The 19477-nt window shown below is 41.7% G+C and overlaps 1 protein-coding gene across 16 annotated transcripts in view; it reads left to right on the forward strand.

Annotated features, from left to right (window-relative positions):
- Nucleotides 1-19477, forward strand: part of LRRFIP1 (LRR binding FLII interacting protein 1) — a 120374-nt gene that overhangs the window by 61399 nt on the left and 39498 nt on the right. For 12 of the 16 annotated variants that reach the window (XM_075512131.1, XM_075512133.1, XM_075512132.1 and 9 more), the window contains exons 4-10: nt 2501-2548; nt 4179-4223; nt 4753-4803; nt 8993-9025; nt 10347-10394; nt 14410-14466; nt 18739-18819. The exons of 2 other annotated variants lie outside the window; for them this stretch is intronic. In XM_075512131.1, coding sequence (XP_075368246.1) covers nt 2501-2548; nt 4179-4223; nt 4753-4803; nt 8993-9025; nt 10347-10394; nt 14410-14466; nt 18739-18819 — 363 coding nt within the window. The remainder of the gene's footprint in view (nt 1-2500; nt 2549-4178; nt 4224-4752; nt 4804-8992; nt 9026-10346; nt 10395-14409; nt 14467-18738; nt 18820-19477) is intronic. 2 more of the 16 variants (XM_075512127.1, XM_075512120.1) reach the window with 2 other exon arrangements.

A 19477-nucleotide genomic window follows, 5' to 3' on the forward strand; every position in this document is an offset into this window, starting at 1 on the left:
CCAACTAAAGACCAAATGAATGGATAAGCACAATTTCTTCCCTTAACCCATGAGGCCATTCAAACCAGGCCCCTCAGGGCAGAACAGAACAGTTGGTTTAGAGAAAGAAATGGGAATTGTCAGTGGGGGTAAAATACCTGAGACTTCAAATGCTGCCACTTCAGTCCACCATGAGACGTGCAGTTTAAAAGATTATAATTTAAAAATAGTCTCAAGGCAAAGCTATTCATTAACGTTTTTTTGTAGGGGATATTAAGCATGTAGCTATGTAATTTTAAGTGGTGGAGGAAAAGACTGTAAGTGGAATTTAACTTGTGACATAACAAGTCTTGTAAGGGGTATTTCCTCATCTGCCTTTGCACAACTGAATTCAGGAGCCTATGTCAGAAAGTAAGGAGAACAGAAGGCAGGAAAAGGAAGCAGCAGACCTTACAGAAATTAGTAGCATGTTTATGGATCCTTCCTAATTGTGAGAAGAGGATTCTCCATTTTCATACTGTTTTTTCTAAATTGATTTCTCGTGTTAGAAGATGTCATACATCTCTTGGGGGAAAGAAAGTCTCTAATAAGGCTTTACCTGACCTGATTTACTACAAAGCATATAATCTGTAGGTTCTGATCGTGTACGCAATCCTGACCAGCTGGAGTTCATACAATTCTCAGGGGTCACTTTCAGGATGTGATGTACACAAAACTTAATTTTATAACAGGCTGTTGTGTATGTTACACTTCTGCCTGGAAGTAACTAGTCTGAGCACTCGTGAGGAAGTGTGTAATGCTTGAAGAAACAGTGGTTCATGTCGTGCACTCTTAATTTAGGAGAAATTTCACTTTGTGCAATTTGGCTAGGCATTGTACAGGGGTATTAGATGTATCTGAGCGCACACTGAGGTGCTTTGCAGGGAGAGCGGAGGGGAATACTACCCTGTTCTCATAGGGATGTGGTTAAAGAGCTTGTCGAACTGTTCTCCCTTTTCCTTGTTTCGGAGAGATGTTTGCATCCTATTTAAATCTGCAATGCAGTGAAGTTATTTCCTGTTTTCAAATTACTGGCCTAAAAACTTACTTTCTAATATTTTTCCTAATAAATGGGATTGCTGTGAGCTCCTGCCTTTTCCCAGTTTGACCCCAAAACTGGCAGCATTTAAAGGTCCTTGTGCAGTTTGGGCTACCCAGGATGTGTAATTGAGCACCCCGCTGCCTATTCTACTTCATTACAGACTTTCTTTTCTCCAGAGCTGTTAAGATGAAAATGAAGATGACCTTAACATGAAAATAATTTTGTTGTTTAATGAGGAAGAACTCTAAAGTGGGAATAAACTGGTAACAGTATCAAAGAACACACAGCTATTTGTTCTGGTTTATTAATAAATAGTGAATGAGGTTTTTAAGGGTGAAAGTAAAATTATATTAATACCATTGAGTGAGTGTTAAATGCAGAGTGTAATACAGAACAGCTTTCTGATTATTTTTTTTTATCATTACGTAAGGTTTTGATTGTCTAAACTCCTGCCTCCTCAAGCCTCTAGGAAAGCTGGCAAATACAGGCTTGTTTTTTCCACAAATACACGAACCTCAAAGCACATAATCTAAACTTTTCTAAAATACATATTACGCTTCCTTAAGCAGGATTTATGTTTGCTGATTACTGTGCTTTAGGCCCGTGATTTTTCTTCACCCAGGAATGTTATGGTCACCATCATAAATGCAAACTTCCTGAGACTAGATTTGAAGCGTGTGTTTTGGGAGGAAACTAAACTTGCGGATCTTTGAAAAATTTGCTGTCTGGTGGAAATGCAAGTTCATTGGGAAGTTCCCAATGTTGTGCAAAGAAATTATGAACTGAGAAACGGTTCAGAAGAGGCAGTCTACTAGGAAAGCACATGGCATTTGGTGCTGAAATGCAGAGAGCTTTCCAGTCTTGCCTGTATTGGTGAAGCATGTCCTCTTCTATCCTTGCTGGTGATACCACCACTGTCAAGATGGTTTGAAGTGTAGGCGTAAAGCCTTGTGCTCTGAAAAGAAGCTCTGGGGAGTTCTGAATACAGCGAATAAGAATGCACGGGGATTAGTTGTATTGTATTCAACTTGTCTTCCTGGTTTGACAAATCTATACGGTAAACATGATTTGACAGCATTTTTCATCCTGAAAGTGTTCTGCGTTCAGATGCCTTGTAATGAGACTTGACTTAAATGGGTCAGGAATTCAAGACTCATTACGCTCCTTGCTCCTGTCCCATAGCACTGGTTTTTTGCACTGCTGAGAAAGAAGAAGCTGTCGAGTACCCTGGCCGTACCCCAAATACCCCTTTCCGCTTGCTGGGCAGCTTTTCCTGGGCACGTGCTGCAGAGGGCTCTGGTGGCACTTGGCGTGGCTTTTCCCTGGCATGTTTGTGTGCGTGTGGCTGTGTGGCTTGGCTGAAACCTGGCAATGCATGTCTCAATGTTCTGTGTTTGCCTTTCTCATCTAAATTCTGTTTTTTCCCTTTTCTGTCTGTAGAAATATTATGGTCTGGATACTAAATGGGGAGACATCGAGCAATGGATGGTAGGCCTTGATCAACGTAGCTGAACAACTTTTACATGTTGAAGCTTTGTATAGTTCATAGAGTTTGAAATCCCACAAAGTAGGTATTTTCATGTATTGGAAACGTGAATTCCACTCAACACAAGGATTCTTTGCAGTCCGCATCAATACCTGAAATGTGACTTATGATCAGCTTAAACCTGTCAAGGGTTTGGTTAGAGCCATCTCTTTTTACAGACCTCTGTCTCCACCCTGTCACTTGAAGATTAGCTTAGCATATAGACCCATTAAAGCCACTTGTGATACAAGGAATATATGTACTCATTTTACTTCTTGCGGATTTTGTTACAATTTGAGTCTTCTCAAATCTGTCTTCAGTTAAATTTTGGGCAAGTTTTATCCATGCTTCTTCAGTTACTTTTGTACTTACTGGTCCAGGGGCACTGTTCGGATGCATTATTACTGCTACTATGGCAATGCTTGCTTTTTCCGATAAAGCAACGTCCTGGATTTTACTATTTGTTAAGCCAGTGAAGTTGATACCAGATATGGACTCGGCCATTAGCAACGTCTGACTGTTTTAACACCCGTAATATAAGATGAAGAAGTTGCTAAAGGGCTGGAAGGCATTAGCTTCCAATGTCTTTCAAACATAAGTGATTTCATAAACTTACCAGTGATGCCAGGTGAAAACTGTTGTTCGTGGCCTTGCCCTACAAGCTGAGTAGCACACACTGAAAAAGGCAAAAACCAAACAGCTGGCTTCCAGTATGGAAGATAACTTTTCAAACTCCCTGACTTCCTTGACCCTTGATAATTAATCGGCATAAATGCTGGTTTCTCTATGCCTTCTTGAAAGCCTGCTGCCATATGGACCAACCATCTACCCAAGATGCTCCAATCTCACGGATAAACCATTAAGTCTCTTCAAATCGTTGCTTGGTGAGCTTAGCTCCACCTTACTAGCAATTCCCTTGCTTAGAAATCAGTTCACCTGTGAGAACCATTAACTACAATGTTGAAACTTTTTTTTTCTTGTTTTCTATCACTGTTTCTAATTTCCATGTAAAATCAGGTTGTTGAAACGTAATGCATCCTACAGCATTTCTAGCATTAACGCAGCCTTTGGGCTGCAAAAGGCAGTGGGTGCTGTGTGTCGCAGAGGCTGTAAGCAGAGCACAGATGCTTCTGGTCTGGAAGAAGGGGCCAGGCTGTGCCCCTCTGGGATACTCACTAGAGAGAGACCATTGCCCTGCCACATTATTTCAAATAGAAGATTTTTGAGATTTATTTTGAAGGACTGCAAACTGGAAAGCTTAATTACAAAAGCACTGTAAGTATACAGATTCCCAGATGCAGAGAGATGCACTTGAAAGAATGTTTTGAGATAAAGGTGTGACTGCATACAGTTTTCTGCAAAAGTAATAAAAGTGTGTAGCAGAATAAAACGGAGGGGAAGAAAGTTGTGGTCACAAATGAGGGAAAAAGGGTTTTTCTGACTTGACAAGGTGTCACCTTCTGTTATTTGGTTTAACCTTACTGACTCCTAAACATTGCTGAAGTTCACTGTGGCTTTCTGAAAGCACTCTGTTGTGTGTATCTGTCCTTTCAACACTTCACTCTCTGTTTTTTTTCTGTGCTGCCTTGGTAGGAAGACAGTGAGCGTTATTCCCGTAGAGCCCGAAGAAATGCCTCGGTTAGTATCTACTTTTGCTTTTTCTTCTTAGCTAGACATTTCAAATTAAGAAAACGGACATGTATAAGGCAGTTCCTTTTTAAAAGAAAAAACACAACAAGTTCCCCCCACCCCAGGCAAGTGGAAACCCCAAAGCCACTTCCTGACTTCTCTGCCCTCTCCCCAGTCGCTCCGGGGAGCTTTTGCAAATGTGCTAGAATAAAGGGGGGCAGGGGTGGAAGGTGGGGAAATAACCTGCTTGGAGCGTTTAATGTTCATTTATTCAGACTGTGGGCCAAGAGCGTAGAGCAGGGAACACCTGAGCAAGCTTGTCATTCATCCTGTAGTAAAATGCTTGACAGTGTTTCTTGGGCAGGGTATGATTTCATTGACTTTCTGCTTATAGTTTTAATGTGATTCTTTAAAAAAGACATTTATTTTGTATGTCTTTTCTTTCCTTCTGTTCCATCAAAGCCATCAGCATTTACCTCACTGCCTGTTACTTGTGTTCTTTTCATTGTTTTCTTGTCTTTATACTTTCTTTTGATAGGCTTCGGATGAAGATGAGCGCATGTCAGTGGGTAGCCGTGGAAGCCTGAGGGTTGGTAAACTGTACAATTTAAGTGTGCATGTGTGTGTACGGATGTTGCTGTCCCTCTGTACCACCAGAGTGGTTATAGTACTGTCGTGGCTTAACCCCAGCCGGCAACCAAGCCCCACACAGCTGCTTGCTTACTCCCCACCGGTGGGATGGGGGAGAGAACCGGAAGAGGAAAAGTGAGAAAACTCGTGGGTTGAGGTAAAGACAGTTTAACAGGTAAAGCAAAAGCTGCACACAAGTAAAGCAAAGCAAGGAATTCCTTCACTGCTTCCCATGGTCAGGCAGGTGTTCAGCCATCTCCAGGAGAGCAGGGCTCCATCACATGTAACAGTTACTTGGGAAGACAAACACCATCACTTTGAACGCCCCCCCCCCCGCCCCCCCCCTTCCTTCTTCTTCCCCAGCTTTATATACTGAGCATGATGCCATATGGTATGGAATAGCCCTTTGGGCAGTTGGGATCAGCTGTCCTGGCTGTGCCCCCTCCCAGCTTCTTCTGCACCTGGCAGAGCATGGGGAGCTGAAAAGTCCTTGACCAGTGCAGCAACAACTAAAGCATCCCTGTGTTATCAACACTGTTTTCAGCACAAATCCAAAACGTAGCCCCATACTAGCTACTATGAAGAAAATTAACTCTATCCCAGCCAAAACCAGCACAAGTTCTCTGACAATATCATCCTTCCAAGGTCTTGACATGTTCCATGTTCAAGGCATATGAGGGGTTTTTTGAGTACATGTAGGTCAATAATTCTTTCAACTGGGGGAACTGTCAGATTTGTATGTGCTGTGCAGGAACACCAGCGCAACGTGCAAGACTCTATAGAAACCTTTCTGGTAAAAGCTGTTCACTGTTACTGTTGCAGGAAGTACTTAGCCAAAACATTGGTATAGGCAGCTATTTCTTGCATGCACCTTGTAAACTTCCATGTTTCGTTACTGATACTGAGAATTTGGGAAGAGGAGGTGCTAGCTTACTCCATGATCAATGTTTATTAGCTCAGGAAAGCAAAAGCAAATTATCAGCAGAAATAAATCTTAAGCGCTTTGGAATTGCAGGTGAACGCTCTCCTCAAAACTGCTTTAGAAATATTTGAAATTCATCTGCAGACTTCAGTTTTGTGGAGGGAGGGATTAGCAGAGCACGGAGTGCTGGAGTGCACCAGTGCTCATCTATAGGAAAAGTTCACACCGTTTTTTCCTCAAAATATCCATACAGTATTTTTCTAGATAATACACGTGTACAAATCTTAACTCCATTCTAGCATAGACAGAACCAGCTCTTGTAATTGTGAAGACAGTTTAAGCAATTTAGTAGTCGTGAACAGCTAACGCTATTGTCTCTGCATGCGTTGATAGTCTTCAGAAGACGATCAGAGCTCACTGCTTCTGAGACCTATGGAGAAGCATTCAGCTAACCACAAAACTGAAACAATCCGTAACAGCACTATGGAGGAAGCTCTCGGCAATCCTGAACCTGAATCAGCTGTGACTAGTTTATGTTATGGAGTCATTTGTGCCTAAAACAGTTGTGTTGGAGAATAATTTGTTCTTCTAGCTTATTGGTAGTGCTGGTTACGTGGTTAAGCTGGATGATCAGTTGTATTTTTATAGAAGAAGCAAGACCTGTATCATTCATAGCAGGATCTTTATTTGTAATCCTTGGTTTCTGGCTTCTTTGGAGATTTCCTGTCATAAAATTATTATTTTTTTTCTCCTTAAAAATCTTGCTGCTAATTATCTAGGCTAGAACTACCATTTTTCCTGACAAAGTATCCCCCAAAGAACAGGATTGAGTGAAACACCTCATATGCCTCTAAAAGAGTTCTGGAAGAGTAAAAAAAAAAAAAAAAAAAATATTACTACTGCAGAGCCTGCTCAATGATTCCTAATGGAGTTCATTGTAAGATAGCATAAGATGTACTTAATTTTAAGTGTTGCCTTGTTCCCTTTTTAGTGGAATCCTTCTTACTGCTTATGAAATGCTGTTAAAATCTTTAAGACTGCAAACTTATTCAGTTGCTTTTCCAAGCTAGAAGATGTGTTAAAACTCCAAAGATTCAATGAAGAAAAGCTTATCTTCACGGCTGAATGTGAAAACTGATGTTTATTTTACTTAGAGTTAAATTTGGACATGTTTATGGAAGTGTTTTTTGGAGGGGGAAAAAATCTCTAGATCAGTTGAAATGTCAATTCTTTCTATTTAGAAGGTGATTACGATACAAACAGGTTGTTCAGCCATGACTATAACTGTGTGTCCCTTGATATGGGAAGACGCAAGTACACTGGCACTGTATTTATAGCGGGAGCCCTGTCCATCTGAAATACCTTTTGTTCATGGAAATCCACTACTGATCCTTTTTGATGTGTTTTTGTAATACGATCCTGTGTTTTATTGTTATATATTTGAACAACAGAAGCCTTGCATTCTTTCTCCCCACCATCCCTTGAGAAGAAGCTTTTCTGACCTTTTTTTCCCCCGGAGCAGCCAGTCTCTGGGCTGCCAGCATGCCTTCAGGCTGCGATAACCACCGCTGGTCTGGTGAGCAGCGGTCTCCAGCTGGTTTACGGGATGGCCCATAAATACCTAATATTTTTGCAAAGAATCTCCTTTTCTGACAGAAGGATCTGGTTGAAGCTTTTCACTCTGGTATTTCTAGTGATGTTGCACAGACACCCCCTGTCCTCGGTGAATATTCTTATGCAAGCTGACGCTTGGGCATGCACAGGAAAAGCGTTTTGACAGAGGTTCCTTCCCTGATTCGAGTGTCACTGGGATTGCAGAAAAAAGTAAATGTTTGCTAGTCTGAACTGAAACTTACCCTTACACATCTTTTAGTTGTTTTATTCACAATTAATTGATAGAACAGACATTGATCATTTTCCTAGTGTGGGTTTATAGTAGATGCTTTTAATAGCCAGAGAGGATGCAGTCAAACTATTTGTGAAGGTTTGGCTCTTGCTGTGTGTATCTTCAAAACAACAAAGTAAAAGAACCAAAAAAAACAAAAAAAAAAACCCCTAACAGTGACCAACCTAAAAAAATTACATCTGAGAACTATAGTTCAGTTTGGCTTCTGAACTATTTTAGCATGAAGAAAGCACCAAAAAATATTGCCTTGCATCCACAAAGGGTTTATAAAAGTAGTCAGAGAATTCTGAATGTTCCTCTTTTTTTGGATATTTGAAGGCTCCTTCCATAGTTGCAGGATGCCATTGTAATTGGTCTACAAGACTTGCATTTTCTGAAAATTGATCTTGCATCTTTGGCACTCGGGCTCATTGCACTGTGAGGGGCTGATGGTGTTAGGGGTTGCTTTTTGAAGGTATGCTTCTTTTCTGTACAGGAGGTTTTCAATGAAATGAGCCAATATCAAAATGTATTTCTCCCTAAAACTTTACCACCCTACTAATCTGTGTGGGGTTTACTCTGGATTTTCTCCTGGAATATTTTCTAAGTGGATGTCTGAACTGCAGGCACCAGAGATCTGCTGAGCTAGCTTTTGGGGAGCTGGCCTGGATGGTTGGAGCATGGACTGCAAAACCACCTGAGATGCTGATTAGACCAGGCTAGCAAATTGATTTAAGCTCCATAGCTTGACTATACTGTAAACAGTGGCCTAGTGTGTTGATATAATGGTAGCTTGAGGATATCTCTGCCTTCTGCAGGCAGACGTTTAGCTGCGATCAAAGGGCATGTTTAGCTTTTCTGTGGTTCATCCTGAACCCATCAAAGTCTCCTGCCTCTCTTGTTTCAGAAGTTCCGCAAGCTTGGCTCTTTATCACGCAGTTTTTCCTAGGGAAGCTCAGTAACATCGTCCTTGTTACTGAGCTTGTTACCGTGTTTGTTGAGACATTCAAGCCTCTCTTCAGTTTCTTTTCTACTGCAAGTGTCCCTGTTCTCCCACTTCTCAGCTGGCTTCTAATCTGAGACCATCCAGCATGAACTATTGTTGTGTTACTAATCACTCGTGATGGAGTTTGTGCATTTTCCTTGTTTTGTTTGCTCGACAAAGTTCCTAGCTCCTGGCTTTGTGCAAGAAGTCCTGCGTTATCAAAGTTCTTTAGGTGGGATTTACATCTCTGTGCCTGTTTGTTTTTGTTTTGTTTTGGGGGGGTCTTTTGATTGCCATAACTAGCTTCAGTGTTTTCCTTTGTATTCTGATTTTTGTTTCCTCTCATGCCTTGACAGTCTCATTTGGAATATGCCAGCACCTACCCAGTGGTGAGAATAGTCTGCAAGTTGCAGCGTGTGTTAAAAACTAATCATGAAGAAGCAGCTAACATCAATTGTGATAGTTGATCTGAGATAAGGGATGATCTGAAACGATCCTGAGGCAGTTTGTGGTCTGTGATGTAAAGATGCTACTTTACTTACCTACTATGTGACGCAGTTCAGATGAAAAGCGCTGAATGATTAGAGAGTGCTAACCTAGGTCTAGTTCAGTAGTTATCATAGGACAGAGCAGAATAGCTTTTATTTCTCCTAACAGACTTTCTCTGTTACAGTCTGTCCATCGTTTGACCAGGTATGTCTGGTTTTATTTCAGCATAAATCTGGAAAGGAATAAAACTCTCACAAACTCACTCTGAATAGATCTAGCAAAGGTGACAGGACAAATACACTGCCTACCAAAGCTGCAGCTTGTGTATCGAGCTGTTACCTTTGCTTTGGAGGATAAAATCAAACTCTGAAGGTAGTAAGAAGACGAGAGCAAGTATTTGCATTGAACACATTGAGATAAAGCTGACTCTTGGAAGAACAGAAAGGGTGTGGAAGGGAGAATGAGGGTTGGGAGTTTAAGCTCAGTTTAAAAAACTTTGGAAGAACAGAAGGGGTGTGGAAGGGAGAATGAGGGTTGGGAGTTTAAGCTCAGTTTAAAAAACTTCGGAAGAACAGAAGGGGTGTGGAAGGGAGAATGAGGGTTGGGAGTTTAAGCTCAGTTTAAAAAACTTCGGAAGAACAGAAGGGGTGTGGAAGGGAGAATGAAGGTTGGGAGTTTAAGCTCAGTCTAAAAAACTTCCTCATACTGTCAGCAGTGCTGTCTTGTGGCAGCACTGTGTTGAAATAGAGGTGTCTCGGTTTCCGCAGAAATCAAACTGCGGAGAGCAGCTTTACAGACTCTCTAGCTTTTTCACTCTCCTTCGTTCCCTGCACTATTTCAAATCAGGAATGCAATGTATCTGAGTGACCTATATACAGAAATAGTTCAAACACATTTGGATTTTGCATGGATGTATCGATGTAGTAAGTATAGACAGCTGGTAGCTCTTTTAATTGACTTAACCCAGCAAGCGTGAATGATTTTAACTGTGGCTACTAAATTTAACAGCATTATCATCACTTTTAACAATATTCTTTAATAACTGGTCATTTGACTTTGCGATTTGATTTTTTTTTTTCATGTGTGTTTACTGAGCCGTGTTGTGTAGAGCTGGAGGAAAACTGGACTGATGTTTTTGCATGTTGATATGCATGCCTGGCTATGGATGGGTGCGCATAAACTCATTGATCTTTTCATCCTGCATTCTTAATCTCACTGCAGGCTGGATTAGAGAATGAGAGGACCAAAAAGAAGAACTACTCCAAAGCAGTATGTATCTTGAGTAACTATCTCAAAGAGTTTTTTGCATATGAAACCACTGTGAGAGGACAAGAGAATGCGTGCAAATATGTTGGCTGTAAGAGCTCACCAGCCTAATGTCAAGGATACGGTGTAATTATCGGGACTTGCTGAGTCTGCAAGAATACTGAGCCTGACTTCATCTGCAAAATGTGGTATAATCCAAATGCTTACGTCAGTGTTGTACATAAAAAAACATCTTGAAAAACTCAAAACGTAACTTGAGCTGTAACATTACACAGAAATAGGTAATATTGATAGAATATGTATGTAGTAAAGGCTGCATCTTTTCATAAAGGTAGCTCTGCGTAGTATCAATGCCTTACTCGCACCTGTACAAATAGGGCACTGCTTAGAGCACTGCAAAGCCAAACCTGGATTACAGAATCACAGAATCGTATAGGTTGGAAAAGACCTTTAAGATCATCGAGTCCAACCGTAAACCTAACACCACCAAGACCACCACTACACCATGTCCCTAAGCACCTCATCCAAACGACCTTTAAATACCTCCAGGGATGGGGACTCAACCACTTCCCTGGGCAGCCTGTTCCAATGCTTGATAACCCTCTCGGTGAAGAAAAATTCCCTAATATCCAGTCTAAACCTCCCCTGGTGCAACTTGAGACCATTTCCTCTTGTCCTTTCTCTTGTTACCTGGGAGAAGAGACCGACCCCACCTCTCTACAGCCTCCTTTCAGGTAGTTGTAGAGAGCGATAAGGTCTCCCCTCAGCCTCCTTTTCTCCAGGCTAAACAACCCCAGGTCCCTCAGCCGCTCCCCATCAGCCTTGTGCTCCAGACCCTTCCCCAGCTCCGTTGCCCTTCTCTGGACACGCTCCAGCCCCTCAATGTCTCTCTTGGAGTGAGGGGCCCAACACTGAACACAGCATTCGAGGTGCGGCCTCACCAGTGCCGAGCACAGGGGGACGATCACTGCCCTGCTCCTGCTGGCCACGCTATTTTTGATACAAGCCAGGATGCCATTGGCTTTCTTGGCCGCCTGGGCACACTGCTGGCTCATGTTCAGCTGGCTGTCAACCAACACCCCCAGGTCCTTCTCTGCCAGGCAGCTTTCCAGCCACTCTTCCCCAAGCCTGTAGCGTTGCATGGGGTTGCTGTGACCCAAGTGCAGGACCCAGCACTTGGCCTTGTTAAACCCCATACGATTGGCCCCAGCCCATCGATCCAGCCTGTCCAGGTCCCTCTGTACAGCTTGAAGGTAAAGAATAACGTGCTTTCACACAGTCAGGATTTTAGCTGAATCTCATGGGGAGCAATTCCAGGGCGTGAAAGAGTACACGAGAGAGGGCGGAGTGGTGTGCTGCTGCTGCGGAGGGAAGGCTCCTCATCGCAGAAAGGGATTGCCAGGCTGGGTTGGGGTTCTTCAGTACGTCGGGAATCAGCAGAGAATTTTCTGAGAGGTGGAGGTTGGATGTGGGATTGAGAAGGCCTGAAGGAGCAATGTTAGCCACAGTCTAAGGTAAAAAAAAATGTTACAAATATTAATGGACATAATGGCAATGAGAGAGTCTTCAGCATCCGTTTAAAGCAAGAGGAGGATACAGAATAGAATAGGGTCAATTGCACATGAAGGGAGAACAAGTAAAATCTGAATATTTTAGCCACCCCAGTATGCAATTTTATTTGTTCTAGTTTTCATGAATGTTATGATCAGATGCTTAGCATGTTAATGTAGCATAGAACAAAGGTCAGCCAGGTCTGATTAAAATTGATCCTGCTCTTTAAGAGTTGTCTGGAGCATTTGCCTTCAAAAATATGTGCTGGAGATGTTTCTGGAGAGGATGGGTCATGGTGACAAGGGAAATGACCTGAGCTATGGGGCTTCAGTTTGAAATCTGAAAGATACAGGGCAAGCTAAACAAAAACATTTAGAAGTGCCTGAAATACAAAGCGATAAACAGTTAACATGGATTTGTGGAAAATTAATCATGTCGATTCAACTTAATTTCCCTAAGCAGGGTAATTATTTAAGGGCATAAAGGAAAAGCATTAGATGTGACTATAACTTGACTATAAGGCTCTTGGCCTGTCTTTACATGACATTAAGTGAAACCTTGGGCAAGATCTACTTCTTGTAAAAGAAATGCACAGTTAGTTGAAAAATAAATCTGTTGGAAAACAAGACAGCTGGAAGGGATCTCATCTGGTCTATTCCCATCTAAGATGCATCATCTGTTTTTAAAGGAGAAAACAGTTCTACAGGAGTCTGTATTGCCTAGCTCTCTAAGTACAGGGAGCGAAGGCAGTTTCATGTGAGGTTAGAATAAAAATACTGATGATGAATAGGAGACAACCAATGATGAACAGGAGACAACTTGTCAAAACTGAATAATAGTAAAAATAAATGAAGAATACCACACTTAGGGAAAAATAAAATATACTATTACAAAGTAAAGAATTCTGCATAGGAACGGTTCAGATAATGATCCGAGGTTACATTTAGTCAATATTACATTGCTGGAAAAAGGCAAACTTAATTCCTCAGTGTAGTAGTGGCAGGGGCAGTGGAGGTATTGGGTCTGCACGGTGCTGCTGGGGCTGCAGCTGGAGTGTTGGCTTCAGCTGCTGAAGATAAGTTTTAACTGTTCTTTAGGAAAGTGTTAGAGAAATTCAAGGAGCCTGAAAAAAACCCTAGTAAAAACTGGAAAGAAGCCAAGCTGTGTGAGAAGGCTGTAGCAGTATTTCAAATCAATTCTTCTTGAAAAAAGAAACTGGATGTTGGCCCTCCATGTGTGGTGATAATATTGCGTTTCAGTGGAGAATCTATGCTTTTCCCAGAAGTTGCTTTACCAGCTTGGGTCTAAACTGGTTTCTAAGTTAATTTATTTAATTTTTTTGGAAGTCACTGTATAGTATATGATTATTTTGCTTGGAAATCGATTCAGAACAGGTTTAGTGGATTTTCATTTTGGGGAATGCATTAAAACTTGGACTTCAAAACTTAATTTGAATTGAAATTCTAATTAAATTTCTACTAAAACCCCACCCCAAATACACAGAGCGCTTCCTCATTTTTGATGTTAAACCAAGCCTCCTTGTGAAATGGTGCCAGAAGAGTGAATTGCTTGAGAAATCTGAGCGCTTAATGGTATCGATTGAGGAGACTTTTAGGTCTATTCTCTTGTCTTCAACATCATGTTTCCAGACTAAAAACTGCATTGTAGTGATCGTTTTATTTTATTCCCGACCCTGCTGCCGTCAGGACTTGAAGCATCTCACCTTGCTTGTGAAACGCTCGTTCAGAGCCTGTTTGTGTTTTCTCCTTTGAGAGGAAACATCTTAATGACAACAAGGCAGGCTATTGAGCATGACGGAGGACAGCTGAACCGACCGAAATCTCTTATTAGTCTTTGGACTGCCACACAAAATACTGCCATGTGGCGGATAGTCGCTGTCTGGCTTTAATTTTGATGTAATTGGGGAAAGTGAAAAAGAAGAGGTTTCGCACAGCATTGCATGGGTACTAAACGGCATTTCTCAAATATAAACTTCGAATTAATTCTTTTGCTACAATTTGCTGCTTTTTAATTGCTTAGTTGCCAGAGCAGTAAGAAACTACAGTGATAAATCTCTTTTATTGTAGTCTCTCATCCCTAGTGTCCCCTTTTTGTCCTGTGTTCCCTTCACAGGGCGTTTGAAGAGAGAGGTGCTATAGTGCAGTAATAATAGGGGAAGCAAAAATGTTTCTTAACAAGAAAAAAAGGGGTCAGAAAAGGCAAGCAAGGAGTATCCTTGACATTTTTGGCTGGTATAAAGGTACTGACAGACATGCAAACGTTCATGGCCTCATGTTTGAAATCATGACCTAATCCTGCACTTCCCCCGTCTCTGGTGTATCTTTGAAAAGTTCTGTCGCTGCCTTTGCTTTTCATAAGTGATGACTTTTGCTAAAAATTCCCTTCTGGGTCTGCATCAATTTTTTTCTCTCCTTTTTTTTTTCTTTTTCCTTTCCTTCCGTAACAGACCAATGGTTATGAGGAAGACGTGTATGGATCATCCCAGAGTAGAAAATCTAGCAGGGTTAGTAGATGATTTATGTTGCTATAAAATCTATTGCTCTATTTAATGGGATTAAAGCTAATTAGCAAATTCTTTTCTGTGGTAAAGCAGGTTTTTCCTGTCTTGCACGTTGAGGGTTTTGCAGTTTGTCAGACCTGGAGGTGCAGCAATAAGCTGTCTAAAAAAAAAAAAAAAAAAATTAGGCCATGAGTGGGAAGCCTCTGAATTTGGTACAAGTAGAACTTGGAAGCCAGAACTGCTTAACTTGTAAACAAAATTGGGTAAAAGTTAAATTGTGACAAGAAATAGTTTGGTGGCACCTGGCACGGAGGCTTTCCACGTGCTGGACAACAGAACGATTGTTTTCCAACCTGCGCAATGTGTTCACGTCATGCTGTCACACTGAAAGTCCCAACCCAGAATTCAGCCCATTCTTGAGTTTTGCATATGTAAAATGGACTTTGGATTTTGAATTTTCTCCAAATGTATGTTGTTTATTTGAAGTTTGCTTAACTAAATGTTTTTTTTTTTCCTTTATAAACTGTTATCGTAGGGTTTCTGGAAACTCCCACAGAGGTGAACAGCCAGTGCAAGTGTTACTACTTAGCTACTTACCACTTAGCTACTTACTTTTATTTCTAGAAATATTCTTGTCAAAAAAAGCTCAATAATTAACTCCGTTGTGTGTATGTGGGTCACAATGTTCCCTTCTGTTCCAGCACAAGTATTCTGTGTCAATTATAGGAATTCATTGTCCTGCTTTGTTAAATATTGGGGTTTGTGCAAATTATTTATAGGCATTGTCTCAAGCAGAGCCTCCTTGGGGGGCAGGGAGGGGAACTGTTTGGGGTTTTTTTTTTCTTTGCCTTTATTTTAACAAAGGCAGAAAAAAGCTCAGAGCCTGTAGGTCTTTATGCTATCAAGACTTCTAAAGAAATTTAGTGGTATGCGGACTGGAGCGCTATGTTTAGGGGAAAAATAAACTATTTTAAGACTCCATTTAGCTAAGTGTTTGAGCAATACATGGTAAACATGAGAGAGACGTCAGTGAGTTACTTTGTAAGCATGAAGTTAAGCAGGCGCTTGTATAAATAGTGGAATGGGACCTTATATTTCATGTCCATTTTAAATTGTTGCTTCCATATGGTTTTATGCATTTAGCTTGTATATGTGGATAAGAGAAAATGAAATACTGTTGCTTAAACAGTTAAGAAAACAGTACGTCCTGTTGTCGGCACTCTTGCTGAACCGCTTGACAAATTCAAGGAACTTTATTATGTAGTGCTTCTGACAAATGATGTTCTTATTCTTTAATGACACACCCCAGAGCTCCAAGTATTGCAGGAAGAGCAAAATATCTGTAAGGAAGTCATCCAGGGAAAATAAGTTGTTTGGTTTCCATTTAAATAATTTAAAATCATCTTGGTATTAGGGTTTGTAGCATGGAGGTTTAGTGTATGTAGAGCATAATCACGGAATCATTAGTTCCTTGCTGTTTTCATTACGAAGGGTAGTTCAGATTAATCATTATTAGAAGGGGGATGAGAATTTGGGGGTGACTTGGAAGAGCTGAAACTCCAAAACCAGTTGATGCTAGTCCAGCTGGCATTCACCTTTAGGAATAATCTCTCCAAAAACCCCAAACCTAACTGTAAAGATTACCAAAATGACAACAAAAAACAGAGAAGAGGCAGAGTTCTTCAAGTCAGGAAGGAAGTGATGAATCTGCTGATAAAATAGTCGTTTCCAAAATAGGTGTCCAATTTTAAGTCACAAAACGGAGCGATGTCCGCATGGAGATCAACCTTTGTACACTGTACTTGCAACGTTGTGGGTCGATTCCTTAAAAGTTAATAATGCCATGTGCCTAGGTAGTCCACGGGTGGATTACAAACTCCCTAGGTGGGAATGAAAGTAATTTCTTTAAGATCAGTTCAGTTTATTCAGATTTCTTTTCAGTGAAAGTCTTATTTTACAGGCATTCAGGAAGAATGAGGCAGAAAGGGGTCTACATTTTTGAGGCTGGACAATGATTTATCCTCAGTGTATACCTGTGGGTGTTGTGTCTTATCCACAGATCTGTTTGCCTGCAGTGACAGAAGTCCAGTGTCAAGAACAAACAAGTTTCTTTAATTTGCCGCAGATCTCCCTCATTTGTAAATGGAGTTAACACCTACATAACTTAGAGTGACGATGCAAGGATTAGTTAGGGCTTGTAAGAAAGCTGAGTAATTGCTGACTACTAAAAGCAGAGTATCTTGGTTGTCTCGACCCCCGTAAGAAATGACTGGAGAAGCAGGATGTTAGAGAACAGCTGTAAAAGGAGACTGGAGTATAGCAAAGAAGGGAGAGGTGTGGAGCTCTTTCAGAACAACCATTCCCACCAGCGTGCATGCACCAGTGGGAAAATAAGGAACCTGAACAGCGCCTAGGAGGCTTTGAAAATACCTTTGCAACTAGGGTGTTGTTGCAGGGCTAGTTACAGGAGGCTGAGCGAGCACAGAAGTCACCTCACGAGGGTGGGGACGCGGGAGGTAGCGTTTCCTCCCTCGCCCCTGCACGCTGGCTGCGGCAGCCCGCGCTCGCTCCTAAGCACGCCTGCTTGCTGTGGCTTTATACCCTGCCCGCCTGGCTCGGGGCTGCGTCTGTCCCTGGCGTGGCAGAGTAACTATTTTATCATATTTTAGGTGTGCTTTTAGGCTGCCGTTTTTCTGAAAATAAGGAAAATACAAAGTCTTCCTAGTATGCCTGTATTTTTCTTGATTCCTTTGGGTCAGCGAGATGCTAGTGTCTTATATATGGATTTCCAATCTTAAATTTGCATTGAATTTGCAAATTTAAATATCCATCCATGTTAAAAACAGCCGTTTATAACAACTTAAGTTGTTCATAATATACCATTGCATGCTCCTAAAGCTTTTGGGAAGCCAAAATGCTGAGTTCCACTCGGTATTATAAATATCCTACTGCTGTCAGCCTTCCTGCACCCTGGCAAGCCCTATGTGCCTGCCAGCTTTGTGTTGAAGCCTTTGTGCAGCGGAAATTCTCACAGATAATACGCAACAGCAGCAAAGCTGAGCTGGCATCCTACACTCCAGTACAGGTGCCGGGGGGAATGAATGGAGATGTTGTATATCGCAGTAGATAAATAAGGTAGTGTTTTGGAGAGTAAGGGTGATTTTAAGTCCACTGGAGTTGCCAGTCAGTCATTATTGGTACTTCTGGTATTTAACTTGGAGTTGAATTAAGATCTCCCCATTCTTGGGGAGACCAAATAGGTGGACCAAAAGTGCAAGGTTGGCTAGATGCTAGGTGGGAAGCTGCATAAAAGAAGGTCTTTAATTTAGATAGTCTCACTTCTTACAGAAAAGTTTTCTTTGCATTCAGTCTTGCCATATCTGACAGTGGGCTGCTCACTTTTCCTGATGGGGACACCCAACAGTTTTGGTCCCTGGCTTTGCTCTCTGTCTCCCAGCAGAGTTGTCCTGACACTTTCTTCTGCATCTCTTGTGGGTTTAGCTTATAGGGTATAAACTCCTCAAGAATTCAGAAGGAAGCTGACCTACTCTCTGACCAATATGTTTTTCCAGTGCTTGATGGGCAGTGGCAATCCACTCTTATTGTCTGCACCCGTGGGACTGCACATGCAAAGAAATAAATCTTCTAAGGCAGGAGCCTGGGTTTTTAGGTATGAAGCTGTGATGCAGCCATTTATTCTGAGGTTGAGTCTGAAAGCTAACATTTCCAGCATCTTGTAAAACAGATGTTGTCTGTTCTGTTTTACAGAAGCTGGAAGTATGATGATAAATACAGCTTCACTTAACTAGAGTTAGGATAAAACTTAGGTGCATGAACTGCATATGTGCTTTTGGAAACATGGTCCATCTTCTTCCAAGTCCCATACAAACCTTGTCCTTGCAGCATACTGTCATGTTGGGCCATAGCCACGAGAAGGGAGGCGAGAATGTGAGGGTTTGAAGCCTTTTCAGTGGAAAATAAATCAGATGGGTGTTTTGTGCGTAAGATGCTGTAGGGAGAGAGGAAAGGCCTTTTGTTTATTTTAAAAAATCTCTACCTTACGAATGGAAAGGACACACAATTTGCACACATCCTCATCTTTAATGCAGTTTCCTTAATGCAGTTATCTCTTTGCATCTGTGACCGCTTTGACTCCTTTCTATTTGTAATCACCTAATTTACTTTTTGCTTCCCATTTAAAGGAATTTAGAAGGTCCTTCATGTTACAAAGCTGAGTTATTGAGGTTTGGGTTTTTTTGTTTGTTATTAATGCAGGCTTCGTACTACTCTGATCTGGGTCTTCACAACAGCGGCTATGCTTCCACATCTCAACCTTCTTCCCAAAATGGAAACTGGGTCTGTTGCCCTCTGGGTTTACCTGGCCTGGACTTGTTCTGACTTCATTTGGACGATACAACCTCTTGTACTTAGGAATGAATTTGGACCAGTTGTCAAGAGTCTCTGTAGCTCTTTTTAGTAGAACTTAAAAAAACAAACCCAAAACAGACCTTTTAAGAGTGGAGTGAGTAATGGAAAGCTGTTTTAAAACGAGCACAATTAGTTTTCCTTTGCTGCTCCTCCCTTTCCTACAGTTATTTTGTTTGGTTTTGGCCTCAATTGGTCTGGAAAAATCAGGGAAATCTTAATTAACCGAAGCTCTGTATTCTATTTGAGGCGACTCTTTGCTGACCGTGTCGGTCTAGCAAGCTTAAGACAATCCAGTCTACATAAAATGAAATTACAAGCAAGTAAATCACAGACTGCTAGAAGAAAATCACTGAAGCTTCAAAATCACCCAGGAGGTTGGATTGTCCTCTGCGTGTGGACTAGAGCTCAGCCAGTCCGGCGCTAGCAAAGCAGTGCTTGAGCAGCGGTCCGCAGCCTGTCCTGCCCGATGGGCAGCAGGACGGGGACATCGCCTGGTGCTTTGCGGTGGCCGGCGATGGGGGCACTGCAGATGAGCGGGGTGACTTGCAGCAGCACGTTGTCCGCAAGCTGCGGGCTGGGGACCGCT

The sequence above is a fragment of the Mycteria americana genome, chromosome 9 (genome assembly GCF_035582795.1).
Source record: "Mycteria americana isolate JAX WOST 10 ecotype Jacksonville Zoo and Gardens chromosome 9, USCA_MyAme_1.0, whole genome shotgun sequence".
NCBI classification, from domain to species: domain Eukaryota; kingdom Metazoa; phylum Chordata; class Aves; order Ciconiiformes; family Ciconiidae; genus Mycteria; species Mycteria americana.